This window comes from Pleurodeles waltl, chromosome 5 (genome assembly GCF_031143425.1).
Source record: "Pleurodeles waltl isolate 20211129_DDA chromosome 5, aPleWal1.hap1.20221129, whole genome shotgun sequence".
Taxonomy (NCBI): Eukaryota; Metazoa; Chordata; class Amphibia; order Caudata; family Salamandridae; genus Pleurodeles; species Pleurodeles waltl.
In genome coordinates, this window is record NC_090444.1 from 688,234,104 (window position 1) to 688,253,613 (window position 19,510).

A 19,510-nucleotide genomic window follows, 5' to 3' on the forward strand; every position below is an offset into this window, starting at 1 on the left:
GCGCCTCTACCAGAAAGGTGACAGTCTGAGAGTGCGGACTGTCATGAAATTGATGGAAAAGTTGGTATTATGCGTCAGCTTCATACTGCTGGCTAAACTGCATATGCGACCCATAAAGGAGTGCAGAGGCGGCTGCATGCGGCATGCATGTCACTTTGGCAGGTTGCTTTGTGACGGCCAGCCTGACATGCATACTTTAAGCCTACCCATCCCAAGCGGTCTTAGACAGCTGGGTGGATAGAAAGCAAAGGCACCCAGTGCCTGAAACAGCACCAAGCCAGCCTGCTCCAGTCAGTCCTGGTGCTTTTCCCATGCTAATTAACACCATAAGAGCAGCGTCTGGATTGGATAGGGGAGTTGGCTGTAGGACCTTCGAGAAGAACACCATGACCGGAGGATTTGAAGGCTGTAGGTAAGTAAATGTTTTATTTTTATTTCACTTATTTAAACAATAACTAAATAGCTAACGTGTATTACATTAATGTTACTTTAAAAACATTAATGTAACACATTTTAGTAGTTTAGTGATTGTTTATAGCATGTGAGCCTCTTTAACCCACTGAAAAACACTGTGAGACACTCACACTGCCTTCAGCCTCATCTCCAGAGATCTCAGTTGTGGCTTGTTATAAACAGTTAAGAACAAACCACAATTGAGAGCTTTGGCACTGAGCCTAAAGGCACTGCTAGTGTCTCAGTGTCAGTTTGCTTGCTTTACCACTGAATATTGTTACTAGCCACCACTGCAGGAATGGCTCAGCAGCAAATGGTCACAAGCCACAGGGAGCTGGGAAGATCTAGTGATTGTCATAGCGAGGGTTCAAACAAAAATACGGTTCTGGAACCCAGTGAATGTGGGGACAAGGAAACCGCTCAGATTACCAGCCCTCATTGTGATGGTGACCATATCAACGTGCACATCCCACAAAGGCTAGGAAACACACATGGACAATCTGGGGTCCTGGACACGCTGTGAAGCACAAACTTCCTGTAACTTCCTTGCACTGGAAGGTTTCCCAGGTGCACGTGGGGGACAGACTGTGCTTATCCAGACGGACAACACATCAATGTTCTACCTCAGCAAGAGGGGGTGGGGCGGTGGGACAAGATTGTCCCATTGTCAAGACTGAGATATGGAAATGGATGATCCAGTGGAACACTTGTGTGGTAACAATACATCTCCCAGGGAAACGAAACACAGTGGCAGATAGATTAAGCAGACAAGAAAACACCTCCCACGAATGGGAGATAAAACCCAAAGTACTGAATGGTGTGTTTAGACATTGGGGCACACCACGCATAAACCTTTTTGCAATTCCAGAAAGTGCAAAATGCCATGAAAATAAGTAAAGCTGCAAAACAAAATGGCTACTTACCAGTAAGATTAGTTTTGCAGCCTAAAGAGTTTTCTGGATTCACATGCGACCCCACCCGCCTCCGTGGAATTGAGGGAAAACAAACAGGTGAGGTGAACAACACTTTAAAGCTAGGAAAGTTCCCACGAATATAGGTGCCAGGAGAAAAAAGAATCTGAAGATGGTGACCATGCACAGGAGCTTCCAGGGCACCATCTGGCACCACAGATGGTGGTCGATGATGCTTACACAAAAAAAGAGAAGATAAGATTCCGGACCCGGCCACTAAATGGCGAGATACATTCACAGCATGTGAATCCAGGAAACTTGTTCAGGCAGCAAAACTACTCTGGTAGGTAACCATTTTGTTTCAAGATCTAATACTATGCAAAGCACTCTCTTCCTTGGTCATAAAGGATTTTGAAATAGAGCCATGTTCGCTTATTTTTGTCCCACTGTTTATATGCATTTTGTAGATTGGGTATGTGGACCCAATATCCCATATTGTGGAACTGGTTTGGGGTGGTTCTTCTTTCAAGTGTCCTCTTTAGGCTATTCTCCAGACATAACCTTTGAGTTGACTAATACTTCTTGCATCAGATAGCACTGGGGTTGTCTCCAGACTGACACACCCACAATAGAAGCACAATGATGTGTGACATTTCTGCACTTGTCTTTTATCATCTCAACTGAAACTGCAGCCAGGTGTGGGCAAAACGGCAGTCCTGACATAGGAACTTACCCATCTTGCCCAACAGTACCCCTCACATCAACCAAATGGCAGTGCTGAAAAAGGGCTAATCTGCAGTCCCTTGCTAACAAAAAGACCTAATGGAATTTGTAAGGGTAGCTCTGTTTCCATTCTGTCCACCTTAGTATCTGGGCCTTCAGCCACAGGAATGCAGGTAATAGACTTCCACTGTCTTGAAGATATCTCCTCTCCCCCCATCTTGCACTACAGCTACCAAGTGTATCCAAAGTGGGTCCCATTGGCATTAATACTTGGGCCCACTCTCAAACATACCCTTTATCACTGTCCTTGTAGTACACAAGCTCTAGACACACAAGGGAGGCTAGTACAAGGTCGTGCACATATAAGTAATAACAAAGTAATTACACAAGTGGGGCTAGTAGGCCTCTGGCACAAGTAAATATGTCTTGCCACACTATTAATGTTGGGAAAAAAACGGTATACTGCAGCCACCACTTTGTGTGCTATTCCCTGGACAGACACATTGTGAGCAGAGGACCAGTGAAAGCATTGTCACTGGACAGGTCCAGAACCTCACATATCATGGATAGAACTCGGCGTTTGCAGACACGCTTAGATAGGAGGTACCCTAAAGCCAAAATAAGTCGGGATACCAGATAAAATTGCAGGTGGGCACTCAGGGCAAGGGGCACTCCCATATAGAAATGCAGGACACATTACAATCCCAGCAGTTATTTTTATGTAGCCATAGAGGAGTTTGTTTGTTTTGATATCAAGCTTGCTCTTTATTTGCTACCTCTTTTGTGTATGAAAACCAGTGGGTAGGTTATACAGAGAGAAGCTGTTCTAATTCGGCTTTTGCAGCATCTGCCTAGCAGTATGTGTTGTAATCGCCTATAATACTCGGTATGGGAAAATTATGGAATGAAATGCAGGCAAATGTACCAACATGCTGTGAGCAGAACGCTGTAGGATTTTTTGTTTCAAGTTTTAATTTCTCTAGTAAGCCTAATGATAATGTTGGTAATGACATCACATGACCTACTGCACATGACCTACAACCACATTATAAGCTGTGGGATCCAGATAGGCAGAAAAGAGCCATATGGCGCCTGACCCTGATTTCAAAATGAGAAATAAACGTTAGCACATACATGAGCGACCTTTACTGCTAGTGGTTTAAATGGAAATATAGAAGTGCACTATTTAGAGTACCTGTTTGCTCCTTAAAAATACCGGTACTCTCCCTTTAAATGTGCTGCAGCAGTTCCTGAGAAGTAAACATACTCTCCCTTTCAGATTGAAGAAACGCAGGTATTCGGTACCGGGCAGTACCTGGCCGTTTAAAACCCTGTTTGTGGCTTTACTCGTCTCTTCATTTAGCAGGGGGGCCTTTGCAGTGCAGTAATGTGAGTTGGTAACTCCAGTAGTCGGAACAAAGCATTTAATATTACAGTGGTTTCAGGAACTTGCTGATAACTCTCTTCCTCCTTGTAGATCTGGGTTTTCTTCTCTTAAAAGTAACATTCAGGAGCTTCTTGAAAAGCTTTAAGATGACCCAGAAAAACCTGTAAACTGTAGGTTTGCCACGCATACGGTAGCCTACCTCCTAAAACAGTAAGGTTGGCAAGTATGTGTAGAGCTATCCCTCTTTCCCTCTATGCATGTGTGAATATTGGGGGTTATTACAACTTTGGAGGAGGTGTTAATCCGTCCCAAAAGTGACGGTAAAGTGACGGATATACCACCAGCCGTATTACGAGTCCATTATATCCTATGGAACTCGTAATACGGCTGGTGGTATATCCGTCACTTTACCGTCACTTTTGGGATGGATTAACACCTCCTCCAAAGTTGTAATAACCCCCATTGTCTGTAGAGCTCTTTTTGGTATGAAGTTGCCGCAGTTCGTTTCAGTAATACGACAGGGTTGAATATTAGGCTAATCCCACAGCAGCTGTGCGTCTCAGCCAGACCTATGACCGTCGAGGACGAGAAGCTATGCTGTTGGCTTCGAACTTTTCTCGTTTTTGCTTCATCATATCCTAGTGCCTGATGTCGCCTTGGGTTTTCTGCTGTTATTTCCGTTTTCTGTAACATAAATTGTGTAATATGTCTTAATTCAGAATTTTCTATGAAAATGCCATCTTTTTTTCTGCAAACTATTTTATCACTCCCTTGAACTTTCTTCAGATGTGATTTTTACTTCATACATTTAGATCATCCTTTGAAGAAAAGATTTTCAACGGACATTAGTCTCAGAAATCATTTATCAAATGTTCGTCTCAAAAATAGTTTCAAAAGCAATAAACTAATTGCATTTGCCCTCTTCTGCACAGTTCCATATTTAATCTGTAGAACGCATTGCTGCTTAATTTACAGAGAACAGATGCATAGGCCAGTAGTTAGGTCTCGTCTGAGACACCACATGCCCTTTGCTTGCAAGACATTTTGTTTACCTACAGGGTGTCTTAGAACCTGCCCATTGCTTGCTGTCAGCCTAATCTAGATTTCACTTTGTGCCTTTTTTCTACCTCACTACACTACCTCTCTAAACTTCATGTCCTGTCATCTCATCTTGAAGGCTCTTTTTCATCCCTTTTTGCTTCCTTTGCTTCCTTTGTCTCTTTTTTTCTATTTTTCTTTGCTTTTTTCTGCTTATTTTAGGTTGAAGCCTTCCAGACAGAGCAACTGTCTGGTTCTCTGACTACATCTTTGGGACATTCATAAAGCTTCCATGGGAATTCATTCTGCCCATTGATTACCATTGGCTGTGTGTTTTGTAACTCACATTGCTTGCTTTCTGTTTGCTGGCTTTATTTGTTTTCGGCTGTCTCTCATGAGCTTATCCCTTCCGTGGCCCATACCCTATTTACTGTATTCTTTCACTAGTACTGGATTTCTGTATACAGGCCTTTAAATCTTGACCATATCTTGTCACATTTCTTTGCATTTAAAGACAGAGGTCAAATGCCAGGCTCGGTCTTCTGAGGGAGCTTGGTGTTTACTTTTCATTTTCTGACTCCAAAGTGAGAGGATTTATGTGACAACCATGCTGGCTACTCGGGCGTGCTGGAGGATGTTATTTTTTTCTAGCACCTAGTAAAATTTAAATATCTGTTAAATTAACTGCAGGTTTTTCAAAATATATCACAATTAGGAAAACACAAATCAAGTACATATTTAGGTAATTCGGAAGTGTGATGTAAACAGATATTTTATTATGATCTGAACAAATCAATACACTAAGATGATTTTTCCATACATGATTGTTTGTGCGCTTTACACTAAAACTGTGTATCTCTGCAAATGTATTGGTTATTTCAATTGAAGATGTGCTGTCTGTAATGTCATTTGACTACCATATCAAGCATTCTCCACTTTACCCCACTCCCCTCTGCACCACTTCATGCCACTGCATTCTACTCCGCACCACTCAACAGTACTTCACTCTACGTCATTCCATACTGTCACAGCACTATACACTGCACCTCACCACGCTATGCCACTTCACTCTTTGCCTCTCTACTCTATGCCACACCCCTCTACTCTATGCCAATTCACTTTACCCCACTCCGTTCCACTATTGCACCACTACACTCTTTGCCACTGCACTCTACACCATTCCAAGCTAGGCCACTTCACTCTGCCACTCTACAACACTGCACAATATGCCACTCTAATCTACTCTGCATCACTGCACTTAATGTCACTGCACTTTATGCCACTCTACACAACTGCACTCTATGCAATTGCACTCTGCCCTGCACCACACCACTTCACTCTACTCTACTCTGAAACAATCCACTCTGTGCCACACCTCTGCACTCTGCATCACTCTACTCAGAATGACTCCAGGCCATTGCACTCTTCTCTAACTTTTGCACTCTATGCTAATGGACTCCACACCACTTTACTCAAAACCAATGCACTCTATGCGACTGCACTCTACACCAATCTACCCTGCTGCACCATACATCACTATACTCTACTCTGGAACATTCAGGTCTACTACACTGTGCTCTGCGTCATTCTACACCATTGTACTCTCTCACTGCACTCTACACCACTTTATTCTACTCTGCACCACTGCTGTCTCCACCACACTACTATACACCACTGCACACAGTGAGTCTACTTTGCAAGACTGCACTTTCTGTTACTTAACTCTACTTCATTCTCCTCTACACCGCTCTACTGCACACTGTGCCACTCTGCTGTACACTGCGCCAAACCACTCTGTGCCACTACACTCTACCACACTCCATTCTGCATCACTACACTCCGATGCACCACTCCATTCAATGCCACTTCATTCTATGCAACTCTATTGTGCAACACTGCACTCTGCCACTGAACTCTACTCTACACCACTCTATGCCAGTGCAATGTTGGCCACTTCACTCTACACCATTCTACTTTGCTTCGCTCCACTCTGCCAGTCCACTGTGTCACTCTAATCTACTCTGCACTCTTCGCCATTTTACTCTATGCCATTGCTCTCTATGCCAGTTTACTCTACTCTGAAACAATCTATTCTCTGCCACACTTTTCCACTATACACCTTTCCACTCTGCGCCACTTCACTCCACACCAGGCCACTCTATGCTATGCTGCTGCAGGGGGGCTGCTGCTGGCGGTCGAAGAGCCAAGTTTTAATCTGCTTTCTGAAGTCCTTCAGAGAAGGAGAGGTGAGTAGGTGGCAGTCGAGGTTGTTCCAGGTCTCTGGTAGGATGGTGGAAAGAGAAGCGGTTGTTCATGTAGGCAAGTCTGTTGTTGTGTAGGACTTTGTACATGTGCGTGAGTAGCTTGAAGAGACATCTCTGCTGGACGGGGAGCCCGTGGAGGACTCTGAAGTTTAAGGTGATGCTGGTTCTTTTGGGGAGGTCGAGGATAAGTCTTGCTGCTGTGTTCTGGATGGTCTGGAGGTGCCTCATGATCCTTTTCATGGTTGTGGCGTACAGTGCGTTTCCGTAGTTGAGTCGGCTGGAGATGGTGGCCTGGGTGGCTGTCTCCTGGTGAAGATGGGGATGTACTTGAAAATCCTGCAGAGGATGTGGAAGCAGGCAGAGCATCTGTTGCTTCTTGGTCAGTTGGGTATCCAGGATGATTCCGAGGTTGCGTGCGTGGTTGGTGGGAGTTTTTGGGGGACCGAGGGCGGTGGGCTACCAGGTGTCGTTCCAGGGCGAGTGCTTGTTCCCAGAGATGAGGATCTACCACACAGCTCCACTGTAAGATGCTATGGGCAACTTACTCTTTGCCAGTCAGTGGCACTTTGGTCCACTCTGCACCACTCCACTCTGCACCACTCCACTCTACTACACTATGCCTCTTTATGCCACTCCACTCTCACTCCATTCAGTTCTATGACACTCTACGCAATTCCACTCTACAACACTACTCCCTGCATGACACTCCACAACAATTAATTCCCTGCAGGACACCCCACAACACCCAACGCCACTCCACTCAATGCCATGCCACCCCATGACACAGCACTTTGCTCAATTCTACAATACTCTAGGGCACTCCACACCACTCTACTCTTCTTCATAACACTCCAGTCTACTCACTGACACTTCACTTTATGACACTCCACGCCACACCGCTCTTCTTTATGCTACCAACCTTTAGCTATGCTGAACAGCAGCCTGCTGGTGCACAACATGGCAAAAACATTGGCAAAGCTGATAACTCTTGCATAGGTGAGACTAGATGGGTTTGCCTGTGCTTGTCTCTCTTGCTCAGGGTCAGAATCTAATGATGAGAAATATATCCCACGTCACCAACCAGCAGTACAAATTAAGCATCTGGCTTTAGGTTTCATATTGATCGAAGTTGGCTGAATAAAATAAATACTATTCAGACAGTAATTCTGATAGTCGCCCCTTCACTTTACACTGATATGAAATAGAAGAAGTTTCATTAGTGAGCGTTATTAAAAACATTTTGTGCTAACTTTGTGCAACAGTAGGTTTACAATGCGACTCCCACGCATTCCTGACACCACAAATTGGTGGCGAGGGCGGACTGGCGGCTAACACCGTGGGCCACATGTACGCGACCGTGAAGAGACGAGGGATGGCACACACCGAGTACATACGTGCTCACTCCAACACGAGCAAGTGAAAAAAAAAAAAAAAAAGGTAGGCCACTGCCCCTGGAGATATCCAATAAAATAAATTCAGCAATTACTCCCATGCACCAGGGAGAAGACATTGGACTGTGGCCAGAAGAAAAGGGTGCACAGCCAGATAGGTCACTTCCCCACAGCGTAATCCAGATACAACAGTGGGAGGCAGTATCACAAAGGAAGGAGAGGGGAGCAGAGGGGAGACAGTCACACAGTGGATTTACCAAGAAGCACCAGCTGGGGAGATTTCATGTCCAATATACCCTCTGTAGAGCCGTTCATCATTGAAGGGGCCCTGTTCGCACATGCCTCCAGAATGCGGGACTGGGTAGAGAGAGTGACCCTATACTTTGAGGCGCTGAAGATAGAGAATGAAAGGAAGAGAGCCATGATCCTACTCCTGGGTGGGAAAGAATTGCCTAGAATCTCTAAAACGCTCCCAGAGGCAGACCCCAGAACACACGCAGCCCTAATCACCTTGCTCAATGCTTACTTTGCACCCATGGTAAACAGACCCTATGAATGATTTATATACCGACAAGCCAGACCGCAAGAGAGTCTCTGGACGTGTTCCATACACGACTCAAGGAGCTAGCGAGCATCTGTGGCATCACAGACAAGAGTGAAGAGATAAGAGGCCTGGTCATCCAGGGATGTGCTTCAGCCAAACTGAGAGAAGGCATATTGGAGGAACCAGGCAAATCCCTTAATGACTTCTTAACAATGGGGAAGAACAAGTAACTCTCCAAAGTCCAAGTTTCTCACATGGAAGCGGCCCTCCACAAGCCCATCAAGGCAGAGCCCGTAAACAACCCCCAGAGAATGTCCACGGAGAGGTCCACGAAAGCAGAGATACCACGGAAGTTGTGCAGGTACTGCAGAGGTCCCCCTCACCACATGCCAGCGTGCCCCGCAAAAGGAAAGAAGTGCGCAGCGTGTGGCCAATACAACCATTTTGCCAAAGTATGCCGATCGAGTGACAAGGGAACCACCTCGACCCGTGTCAACACCTTAATAGAGCAATCAAGTGACATGGATGATGGCGAGTTTGAACACACCATCCATGCGGTGTTCACCGTTGGTATGAGGAAGAGAGAACACTCACCTACCAGTATCACTATACTCTACTCTGGAACATTCAGGTCTACTACACTGTGCTCTGCGTCATTCTACACCATTGTACTCTCTCACTGCACTCTACACCACTTTATTCTACTCTGCACCACTGCTGTCTCCACCACACTACTATACACCACTGCACACAGTGAGTCTACTTTGCAAGACTGCACTTTCTGTTACTTAACTCTACTTCATTCTCCTCTACACCGCTCTACTGCACACTGTGCCACTCTGCTGTACACTGCGCCAAACCACTCTGTGCCACTACACTCTACCACACTCCATTCTGCATCACTACACTCCGATGCACCACTCCATTCAATGCCACTTCATTCTATGCAACTCTATTGTGCAACACTGCACTCTGCCACTGAACTCTACTCTACACCACTCTATGCCAGTGCAATGTTGGCCACTTCACTCTACACCATTCTACTTTGCTTCGCTCCACTCTGCCAGTCCACTGTGTCACTCTAATCTACTCTGCACTCTTCGCCATTTTACTCTATGCCATTGCTCTCTATGCCAGTTTACTCTACTCTGAAACAATCTATTCTCTGCCACACTTTTCCACTATACACCTTTCCACTCTGCGCCACTTCACTCCACACCAGGCCACTCTATGCTATGCTGCTGCAGGGGGGCTGCTGCTGGCGGTCGAAGAGCCAAGTTTTAATCTGCTTTCTGAAGTCCTTCAGAGAAGGAGAGGTGAGTAGGTGGCAGTCGAGGTTGTTCCAGGTCTCTGGTAGGATGGTGGAAAGAGAAGCGGTTGTTCATGTAGGCAAGTCTGTTGTTGTGTAGGACTTTGTACATGTGCGTGAGGAGCTTGAAGAGACATCTCTGCTGGACGGGGAGCCCGTGGAGGACTCTGAAGTTTAAGGTGATGCTGGTTCTTTTGGGGAGGTCGAGGATAAGTCTTGCTGCTGTGTTCTGGATGGTCTGGAGGTGCCTCATGATCCTTTTCATGGTTGTGGCGTACAGTGCGTTTCCGTAGTTGAGTCGGCTGGAGATGGTGGCCTGGGTGGCTGTCTCCTGGTGAAGATGGGGATGTACTTGAAAATCCTGCAGAGGATGTGGAAGCAGGCAGAGCATCTGTTGCTTCTTGGTCAGTTGGGTATCCAGGATGATTCCGAGGTTGCGTGCGTGGTTGGTGGGAGTTTTTGGGGGACCGAGGGCGGTGGGCTACCAGGTGTCGTTCCAGGGCGAGTGCTTGTTCCCAGAGATGAGGATCTACCACACAGCTCCACTGTAAGATGCTATGGGCAACTTACTCTTTGCCAGTCAGTGGCACTTTGGTCCACTCTGCACCACTCCACTCTGCACCACTCCACTCTACTACACTATGCCTCTTTATGCCACTCCACTCTCACTCCATTCAGTTCTATGACACTCTACGCAATTCCACTCTACAACACTACTCCCTGCATGACACTCCACAACAATTAATTCCCTGCAGGACACCCCACAACACCCAACGCCACTCCACTCAATGCCATGCCACCCCATGACACAGCACTTTGCTCAATTCTACAATACTCTAGGGCACTCCACACCACTCTACTCTTCTTCATAACACTCTAGTCTACTCACTGACACTTCACTTTATGACACTCCACGCCACACCGCTCTTCTTTATGCTACCAACCTTTAGCTATGCTGAACAGCAGCCTGCTGGTGCACAACATGGCAAAAACATTGGCAAAGCTGATAACTCTTGCATAGGTGAGACTAGATGGGTTTGCCTGTGCTTGTCTCTCTTGCTCAGGGTCAGAATCTAATGATGAGAAATATATCCCACGTCACCAACCAGCAGTACAAATTAAGCATCTGGCTTTAGGTTTCATATTGATCGAAGTTGGCTGAATAAAATAAATACTATTCAGACAGTAATTCTGATAGTCGCCCCTTCACTTTACACTGATATGAAATAGAAGAAGTTTCATTAGTGAGCGTTATTAAAAACATTTTGTGCTAACTTTGTGCAACAGTAGGTTTACAATGCGACTCCCACGCATTCCTGACACCACAAATTGGTGGCGAGGGCGGACTGGCGGCTAACACCGTGGGCCACATGTACGCGACCGTGAAGAGACGAGGGATGGCACACACCGAGTACATACGTGCTCACTCCAACACGAGCAAGTGAAAAAAAAAAAAAAAAGGTAGGCCACTGCCCCTGGAGATATCCAATAAAATAAATTCAGCAATTACTCCCATGCACCAGGGAGAAGACATTGGACTGTGGCCAGAAGAAAAGGGTGCACAGCCAGATAGGTCACTTCCCCACAGCGTAATCCAGATACAACAGTGGGAGGCAGTATCACAAAGGAAGGAGAGGGGAGCAGAGGGGAGACAGTCACACAGTGGATTTACCAAGAAGCACCAGCTGGGGAGATTTCATGTCCAATATACCCTCTGTAGAGCCGTTCATCATTGAAGGGGCCCTGTTCGCACATGCCTCCAGAATGCGGGACTGGGTAGAGAGAGTGACCCTATACTTTGAGGCGCTGAAGATAGAGAATGAAAGGAAGAGAGCCATGATCCTACTCCTGGGTGGGAAAGAATTGCCTAGAATCTCTAAAACGCTCCCAGAGGCAGACCCCAGAACACACGCAGCCCTAATCACCTTGCTCAATGCTTACTTTGCACCCATGGTAAACAGACCCTATGAATGATTTATATACCGACAAGCCAGACCGCAAGAGAGTCTCTGGACGTGTTCCATACACGACTCAAGGAGCTAGCGAGCATCTGTGGCATCACAGACAAGAGTGAAGAGATAAGAGGCCTGGTCATCCAGGGATGTGCTTCAGCCAAACTGAGAGAAGGCATATTGGAGGAACCAGGCAAATCCCTTAATGACTTCTTAACAATGGGGAAGAACAAGTAACTCTCCAAAGTCCAAGTTTCTCACATGGAAGCGTCCCTCCACAAGCCCATCAAGGCAGAGCCCGTAAACAACCCCCAGAGAATGTCCACGGAGAGGTCCACGAAAGTAGAGATACCACGGAAGTTGTGCAGGTACTGCAGAGGTCCCCCTCACCACATGCCAGCGTGCCCCGCAAAAGGAAAGAAGTGCGCAGCGTGTGGCCAATACAACCATTTTGCCAAAGTATGCCGATCGAGTGACAAGGGAACCACCTCGACCCGTGTCAACACCTTAATAGAGCAATCAAGTGACATGGATGATGGCGAGTTTGAACACACCATCCATGCGGTGTTCACCGTTGGTATGAGGAAGAGAGAACACTCACCTACCAGTGTCACATACGGGTGGGTACCCAGATGGTGCTAGCCACTCTGGACACTGGGGCATCCATCAACCTGCTGTCAGGAGAAGCATACGACAACCTATGCCCCCGTCCGCAGCTTCACCAGGCGCAGGTAAAAGTTTTCGCATATGGCCAAAGCCAGCCGCTAAATATCCAAGGGAAGTTCCAGGCTCCCATTACCCATGGCTCGGATGTATGCAACTCAACCATATATGTCACCGGGAAAGGACATGGAATGCTGCCAGGATGTCAAACCACTGAGGCCCTGAGAATAGTCACGTTTGCCTTGGGGGTCCATCAAGAAACGGTCACACACATTCTTGAGGAATTTGAAGATGTGTTTACAGAAATCGGGTTCCCGAAGGGCAAGGAAATAACACTTCACATCGACCTGACTGTGAAACCAGTAGCCCTGAGGCACCGCCAGATTGCCTTCCACCTGAGACCCCAAGTCAATAATGAACTCTCCAAATTGGAAGACAAAGGCATTATTGAAAGAGAAGTAGGGCCCACCCCGTGGGTGTCCCCCATAGTAGTGACAAGGAGCCCAAAACAGCCAGGAGAGGTCCACATATGTGTCGATATGAGACTGCCCATCGTTGCTATTAAACAAGAACAACATCTCACACCCACGGTGAATGACCTCCTCTCAGAGTTGAATGGCGCAGGCTGGTTCTCCATAGTAGATCCCCGCTCAGGATATCACCAGCCCACACTAGCTGAGGAATCGATTCAGGAGTTCCTAGGAGGACTGCCAGGCGCTATCAACGTCAGTGATGATATCCTGATTTGTGCCAAATCGATCCTGGAACATAACAGTAGACTTCGCAGAGTACTCCAGCTTCTACAGGAATCTGGAGTCACCCTACACCGGAACAATTGTGAGTTTTGGGCGCAGCAGGTTAGTTTATTTTGGTACACATTCTCCGCTAAAGGGATCGGCCTGGACCCTGAGAAAGTTAGGGACAGTAAAGAGGCCGTGGCGCCTACCACTGTATCGGAGGTCCGTAGTTTTCTCGGAATAGTGAACTACTGTGGGCGGTTCATCTCAGATCTGACCACTCTTAACGCAACCACTACGTGAGCTAACCAAGGCTGCTTCCCCGTGGCACTGGGGTGCTGCCCAAAAGCAGGCGTTTGAAGCAACTAAAGCAGCCCTCTCAGCAGACACCTTCCTATACTATGACCTGCAGAAGGAAACTACACACGCTGTGGACGCCGGACCAAAAGAATTGGGTGCTGTGTTGATGCAGCTACCAACTGAGTGTGACTGGGCACGGTAGCATTTCCAAGCCGCTTTCTCACGAACACCAAGTGGAGGTACTCTCAGTTTGAGAAAGAGACGATAGCAGTCCACTGGGGGTGCCGACATTTTCAACTCTGTTTATAGCCGACCGTTTGTGGTCGCTACTGATCACAAGCCCCTGATACTGCTCTTTCGTGGGACAGCATCAAAACCACCACCCGAATAGAAAAATGGCTGCTGCAATTGCAGGATTATGATTGTCTGGTGGAGTATAGACCAGGCTCCAGCAACCCAGCTGACTATTTATTTATCCAGACGCCTGAATGGTCACCTCAGAAGAAGAAGAGGCTCAGGAGACCGAGGAATACATTTGCCATGTGGTGGACCGGTCTTGACCCCTTCCTTAGTCGTTAGATCAGATCCAACATGCTACAGCTCAGGATGAGTGCCTGCAGCAGGCTTTGAAAGCCATAGAGACCAATTAGTGGCACAAAGGATTCTAGAAAGCTTATATCATGTGCGTCAAGAGTTAGTAGCTGATCCAGGAGGATGCCTTCTGCGAGGTCATTGGCTAGTCATCCCTTCGGGTCTCCACTCACCAGTAATCCAGCTAGCCCAACCCGGTCACCAAGGCATGGTGAAGATGAAAAACCGGTTGAGGACTAAAGTGTGGTTTCCCCCTGATGGATGAACAGGTTGAGGCACTTGTTCGAATGTGTCTCTTGTGTCAAGCCACAGGAACACCCTCTCGTCCAGAGCCCATTGTGACCAAAGAAGGGTCAGGGCAACCGTGAGTGTGCGTCAGTCTTGATTTTGGTAGCCTTTCCTGTGAGAGACATACCGTGGTGGTCACTGACGATTACTCCAGATATCCTGAGGTCGAGATATTGACCTCAATGACCGCTCAGGAAGTTTCATCCAAACTTGTGAAGATAATGGCCACGCATGGACTGATCAAAGAACTGCGAACTGACAGTGGTCCTCCTTTTCACAGTCCTAAAATGGCTGAACATTTAAACTCATGGAAATTTTACCACAAACGTATCACTCCCCGCTGGCCCCAAGTCAATGGAGAAGTGCAAAGATTTATGCGCACCCATCAGTAAGGTAATCCAAATAGCTAATGCCAGTCTCCAACCTTCTGATTGGGCCAGTTATGCCTTCCTATGAGAATACAGGCAGACTCTTCATTCCACCACTGGTCAAGCCTCTGGACATATGCTAATGTGCCGAGTGGTACACAATTCTATTCCTCACATCCTGACTGCACTCCCACTCCTGTGGACCCCAAGAGATCCTTTGCCCAGAGGGAGAAGTCCAATTTCTGGTCGAGCCGCCTACGAAAAGCCCGACCTTCACAGCTCCAGGTAGGGGATTTGATTCTCTTGAAGATCCGGAGTAACAGCAGCAAATTTCAACTTCCATTTGAACGGTCCCCATGGACCATAGTTCGCATTCATAGCACCAATGTGACTGCTAAACAGGGAGAAGAAGAGGTGTCCCAGAATGTGTCCCACTTCAAGAGGTTTCATGCATCCTGCCTCCCATCCCTGAGTCGGCCGGGGGGATGGGGGGGAGGGGAGGGGCGTTTGGAGAGGATCTGGGTGGTGACTCAGAAGATCATGCCTCCTCCTGTGATGCCAACATGGGAGCCAGACCGTGCATGGAAGATGCTGGTCACGAGAGAAACATCGAATCAACAGGACTCCCACCAGCCAGAGGAGGTACCGCTCCCGTATTGACTGGGGGAAGAAGTGGAAAGACCCACTATAACCTAAAGGCCAACCCAGCACTGTCATCTTTACTGCAGGATCACTTAAAGTATGAGTGACACTAGTGGCGTGACTGGGGATGGTCACCTCAGAGTTTATGCAAGACTTTGTAAATTGTTTTTCAGTGTTATTAAAATTGAGGAATGTAGTGTCGCGTATCGTTACGTAACAAATGTGCACTACGTGGGAGGAAGCATTATGTGCTTCACGGAAGGGGTGCAGGGCCCTCCTTCCCTGCGTATCTAGACATCATGAGTGATGCCTCTGGTCATGTGACCAGGGTAACAAAGGCGAGACCCGAAGGGGGCAGTGAAGCACTTGCGACCTGCCGGAATCACACTATAAACGTTCCCTGCATGTCTGTGTTTTCGTAGGCCTCTGGCCCGGCAATAGATAATGCGCGCCCTGCCGCAGCGCCCCAGGATCATCCAATACCGTACCAGTCCCGAAAACTGCGCACCCGTGTCACCACACCTGCCACCATGTAGCTATGGAATGCAATTGACGAGCTGTTGCTGTACTTAAGCCAAGATCTCGACTTCAGCATCATACAGCATAGTCCCTGCTGGCACTAAAATGGACTAATTTTGTTGTTTTACTCGGACAGTTAAATGAAGAAAAAAAACTATATTTTAGGCATTATTATTTTTTAAAGACTCAAAAAATAAGTGTAAGATCATATTCAAAAGAATGATAAATTCTGAAGTTAAAATGTAAAATACATTTTAAATGGTTCTGCAAGGTACAACCAATTTATCCACGTTCACATTTATACACTAGTGCAGATCTGTTCGTAGTTTGTAATGTAATTTGTTTTCTGGCTATTAAGTTTTACAAGGAAATATCCCCTGATGGTAAAATTCATTAACTTCTTTTTTTCATCCGCTCTATTTTCGCAGGTCAGAAGACGTGCCTACATTTACATGGCATATTTCCCTACATCTATGTGCCATATGACGGACATGGACAGGATCCAGATCGCTATCTTCGTCTGGTGGCATTTAGTATCGACAGAGCACTTAACGTGGCACTGGGCAACCTGTCTTCAGCTGTTCAACATGTATTCAAAATCTCATTAGTGTCCGGAATGTAAGTGTCTGACAATTTTTTATTATGTGCTTCTCTTAAATACCTTCTAAATACACTTATCTGCTGAATATAGAATGAAAACATGTCTTATGATTTATAAGTTTATTTCTGCTGCTGTAAAACTCAGAGGTTTGGTAGGGAAGTAATTGCTTTCGCCACTGTATGTTTGCATATGAAATGCATTTGTGTCTTCAGCTGATTTTACAATTTTAATGTTGTATTGTCTTTTAATTATTATTTTTTTTTTTAACTGAATAAAGATTGTCTCTCTCTCTCTATATATATATATATATATATATATATATATATATATGTGTGTGTATGTGTGTGTGTGTGTGTATGTGTATGTATGTATATGTATATATATGTGTGTATATATATATATATATATATATATACCCACATTTTCCCACTAACAATAAAAATGTTAAATTGACATTATAGTTTGGTGAAAATCAGTTACAACATAACGTTTTAAACTGAAAAAAACACCTGAATTTAACAATTTACAGTTAACTGAAGTAACTGTAATCCGTGTCATGAAGTAACTATAGTCAGGGCCACTGAAATTATGTCTCAAGGGAGTACCAAGTTATGCAGCAAGAAAAGGCGAATTATGTGGCGTAATGCAGCACGTTTTCTGAAAATAGTTCATTATTTTGTCATTGTTACACATGTTAACATTGTCTGGACAAAGGTTCCACCTTGGTACTAGTTTAATTCACAAGTACCTCAATATATAACTGAAAGGTGAATAGTCAACCTTTGCAAAGCACCTTTAGCTGCACAGCAACTTGTCTCGCCGCATTTTTAGAATCTTTTGATCTATTTGAGCTAAAAACATTTATTTTATCTGCAAATTATTGAACAGATGAAGGATTATGTGGCAAATGCATAATAATGTGAAAAACACCTTAGCCGTAGAATCACACCATTCCAATGATTCTGACTATAACTTGTTCCTCTGCCATGCACACTGTCAAAAATGATGGGATTTCAGATGTCATCAGTGATCTTGTTAATGCTGTCATCGACCACCACTGGCGGTGTGTGATTATATATCGGTTGCCAATGGGTAGTTATAGTGAGGACCTTTGCCTGTATCTCTTGCACCTTTTGACGAATATTCACAACATAAAGTGCTCTCTAGGGTCATGTTGTGCATGTTAAGTTTCTGGATGATCCCTCCAGCAGGGGCTGAGAAAAAAAAAGGGGGGGGGGGCTATTAAAAAAAAAAAAAAAAAAAAAGTGAGTTTCCCATGTTAATTCCCATAGACCCTTTAGACATGTCTGCAGCCATACCGTTGGACAGAATTACACCAAATTTGGCAAAGGGGTAGCCTTTGATCTGAGGATCACTGTTATTTTTATTTGGTGTAAATCCGTTCCGTAGTTTTGGAGATATTAAACAAAAATACATTTGTATATCTTCGGCTGCGGATCCAGGGCGATCTCTTGTTGAGTTCTGATTGGCTGCCAACACTTTAAACAAGAAGTAGAAAAAAAGGGGGGAAAAAAATAAGAAAAGGGGGCAGAGTATGTTTATTCTACCCAATCCCCCCCTGGGTGGGCCAGGTCCTGGGTGCATTTTGGCCAGAAATGGGGGGCGAGAGGGGAGCATGAGGGCTTTCAGATGCCCTGGGGACGGGCAGATGTTAATTGTGCATTGGGCCCTCACCTCCCCTGGGCAAGTGCCTTTACAAAGTGTGCAGGGGGCCCGTGCGCCCCCTCCAGCAGCCCCGGGGACCTCCACCTCCTCGGGCAGATGCCTTTGAAACGTATGTGTGTGGGGGGGGGGGGCTAACCCCTCCTCCTGAAGCTGACCGCTCCTGCCAAGCAAAAGCAAAAACAATTTCGCTTTCAACAAGCTGGAGCTGTCAAACAGTGGCGCTGCCCGCAAGACCATAACCTTCCCCCACGGTGACACCATGCTCATCGTCAGTCCCTACTGGCTCCAGTGCCTACCATGCCAGCTGAGTTGGAGCCAGTTGCCCTTTTCTTTTGTCAGGCTTGAAGAGGGCGACGAATTGGAGGTGTCTGAGGAGCCTTATGGATACCAGCATCCCCTAGATGACACATAGAACACCTGATATGAGAAACTGGCAGAGGTCAGTGGATTAGACACCTCATTGGACCCTAGCTTAGGTTCGCCTCCTACCATGGCTATGGAGGAGAGTCCCTCATTCACTATGGTGATGTGAAGTGCAGCTGAGGTCTTGGACCTTCAGGTGCCCTCTGTGGCAGTCAAGAATATTCTTCAGGCGTCAGAGTGAAACCAGAAGTTTTCGACAGCACTACTGTGCGCAGGTGGGTGTTGTTCGGCTCTATGTCAGCAACATCCGTGCCGGAAGTGATGTGCGCAGTGCCTATATAGGCACCACCCCAGTATGCTGATGTCGGTTTCTTTTTTGCAACTTTACACGCCGGAGCACCGAGCCAAGAGGAACACTACCAGCTGGTGTGAATTTCTTAGGCCTTCAGAAGGGTGATCCTCACACTGCAATCCGTTCGCAGAGCGGGGAGGATGGGGAGGGTTGGCAATGAATATGCAGCTAGATACAGTCTCTACCACATAAGGCGTTACCTAAGGTAAGTCACTCGTTTATCTGATAATGACTTTTAGATGCAGATTCCTTATCTTAGTATGAGATATCAAAGCAATGCTGGCCAGCCCGTGCCATGAATAGATGAGGGCCGTGCATGGCACGGGCTTTGCTGGCTATATGGTGCCGGCTGTAGGCCCTGTGGCAAACCCTGCTGTGCACAGCCAAAGGCTATGCGTGGTGGTGGTTGGATTAACATATAGTAATAA

The 19,510-nt window shown here is 46.3% G+C and overlaps 1 protein-coding gene across 4 annotated transcripts in view; it reads left to right on the forward strand.

Annotated features, from left to right (window-relative positions):
* Nucleotides 1-19,510, forward strand: part of REV3L (REV3 like, DNA directed polymerase zeta catalytic subunit) — a 948,974-nt gene that overhangs the window by 121,796 nt on the left and 807,668 nt on the right. For all 4 annotated transcript variants that reach the window (XM_069234598.1, XM_069234599.1, XM_069234600.1 and 1 more), the window contains exon 2: nucleotides 16,509-16,698. In XM_069234598.1, coding sequence (XP_069090699.1) covers nucleotides 16,509-16,698 — 190 coding nt within the window. The remainder of the gene's footprint in view (nucleotides 1-16,508; nucleotides 16,699-19,510) is intronic.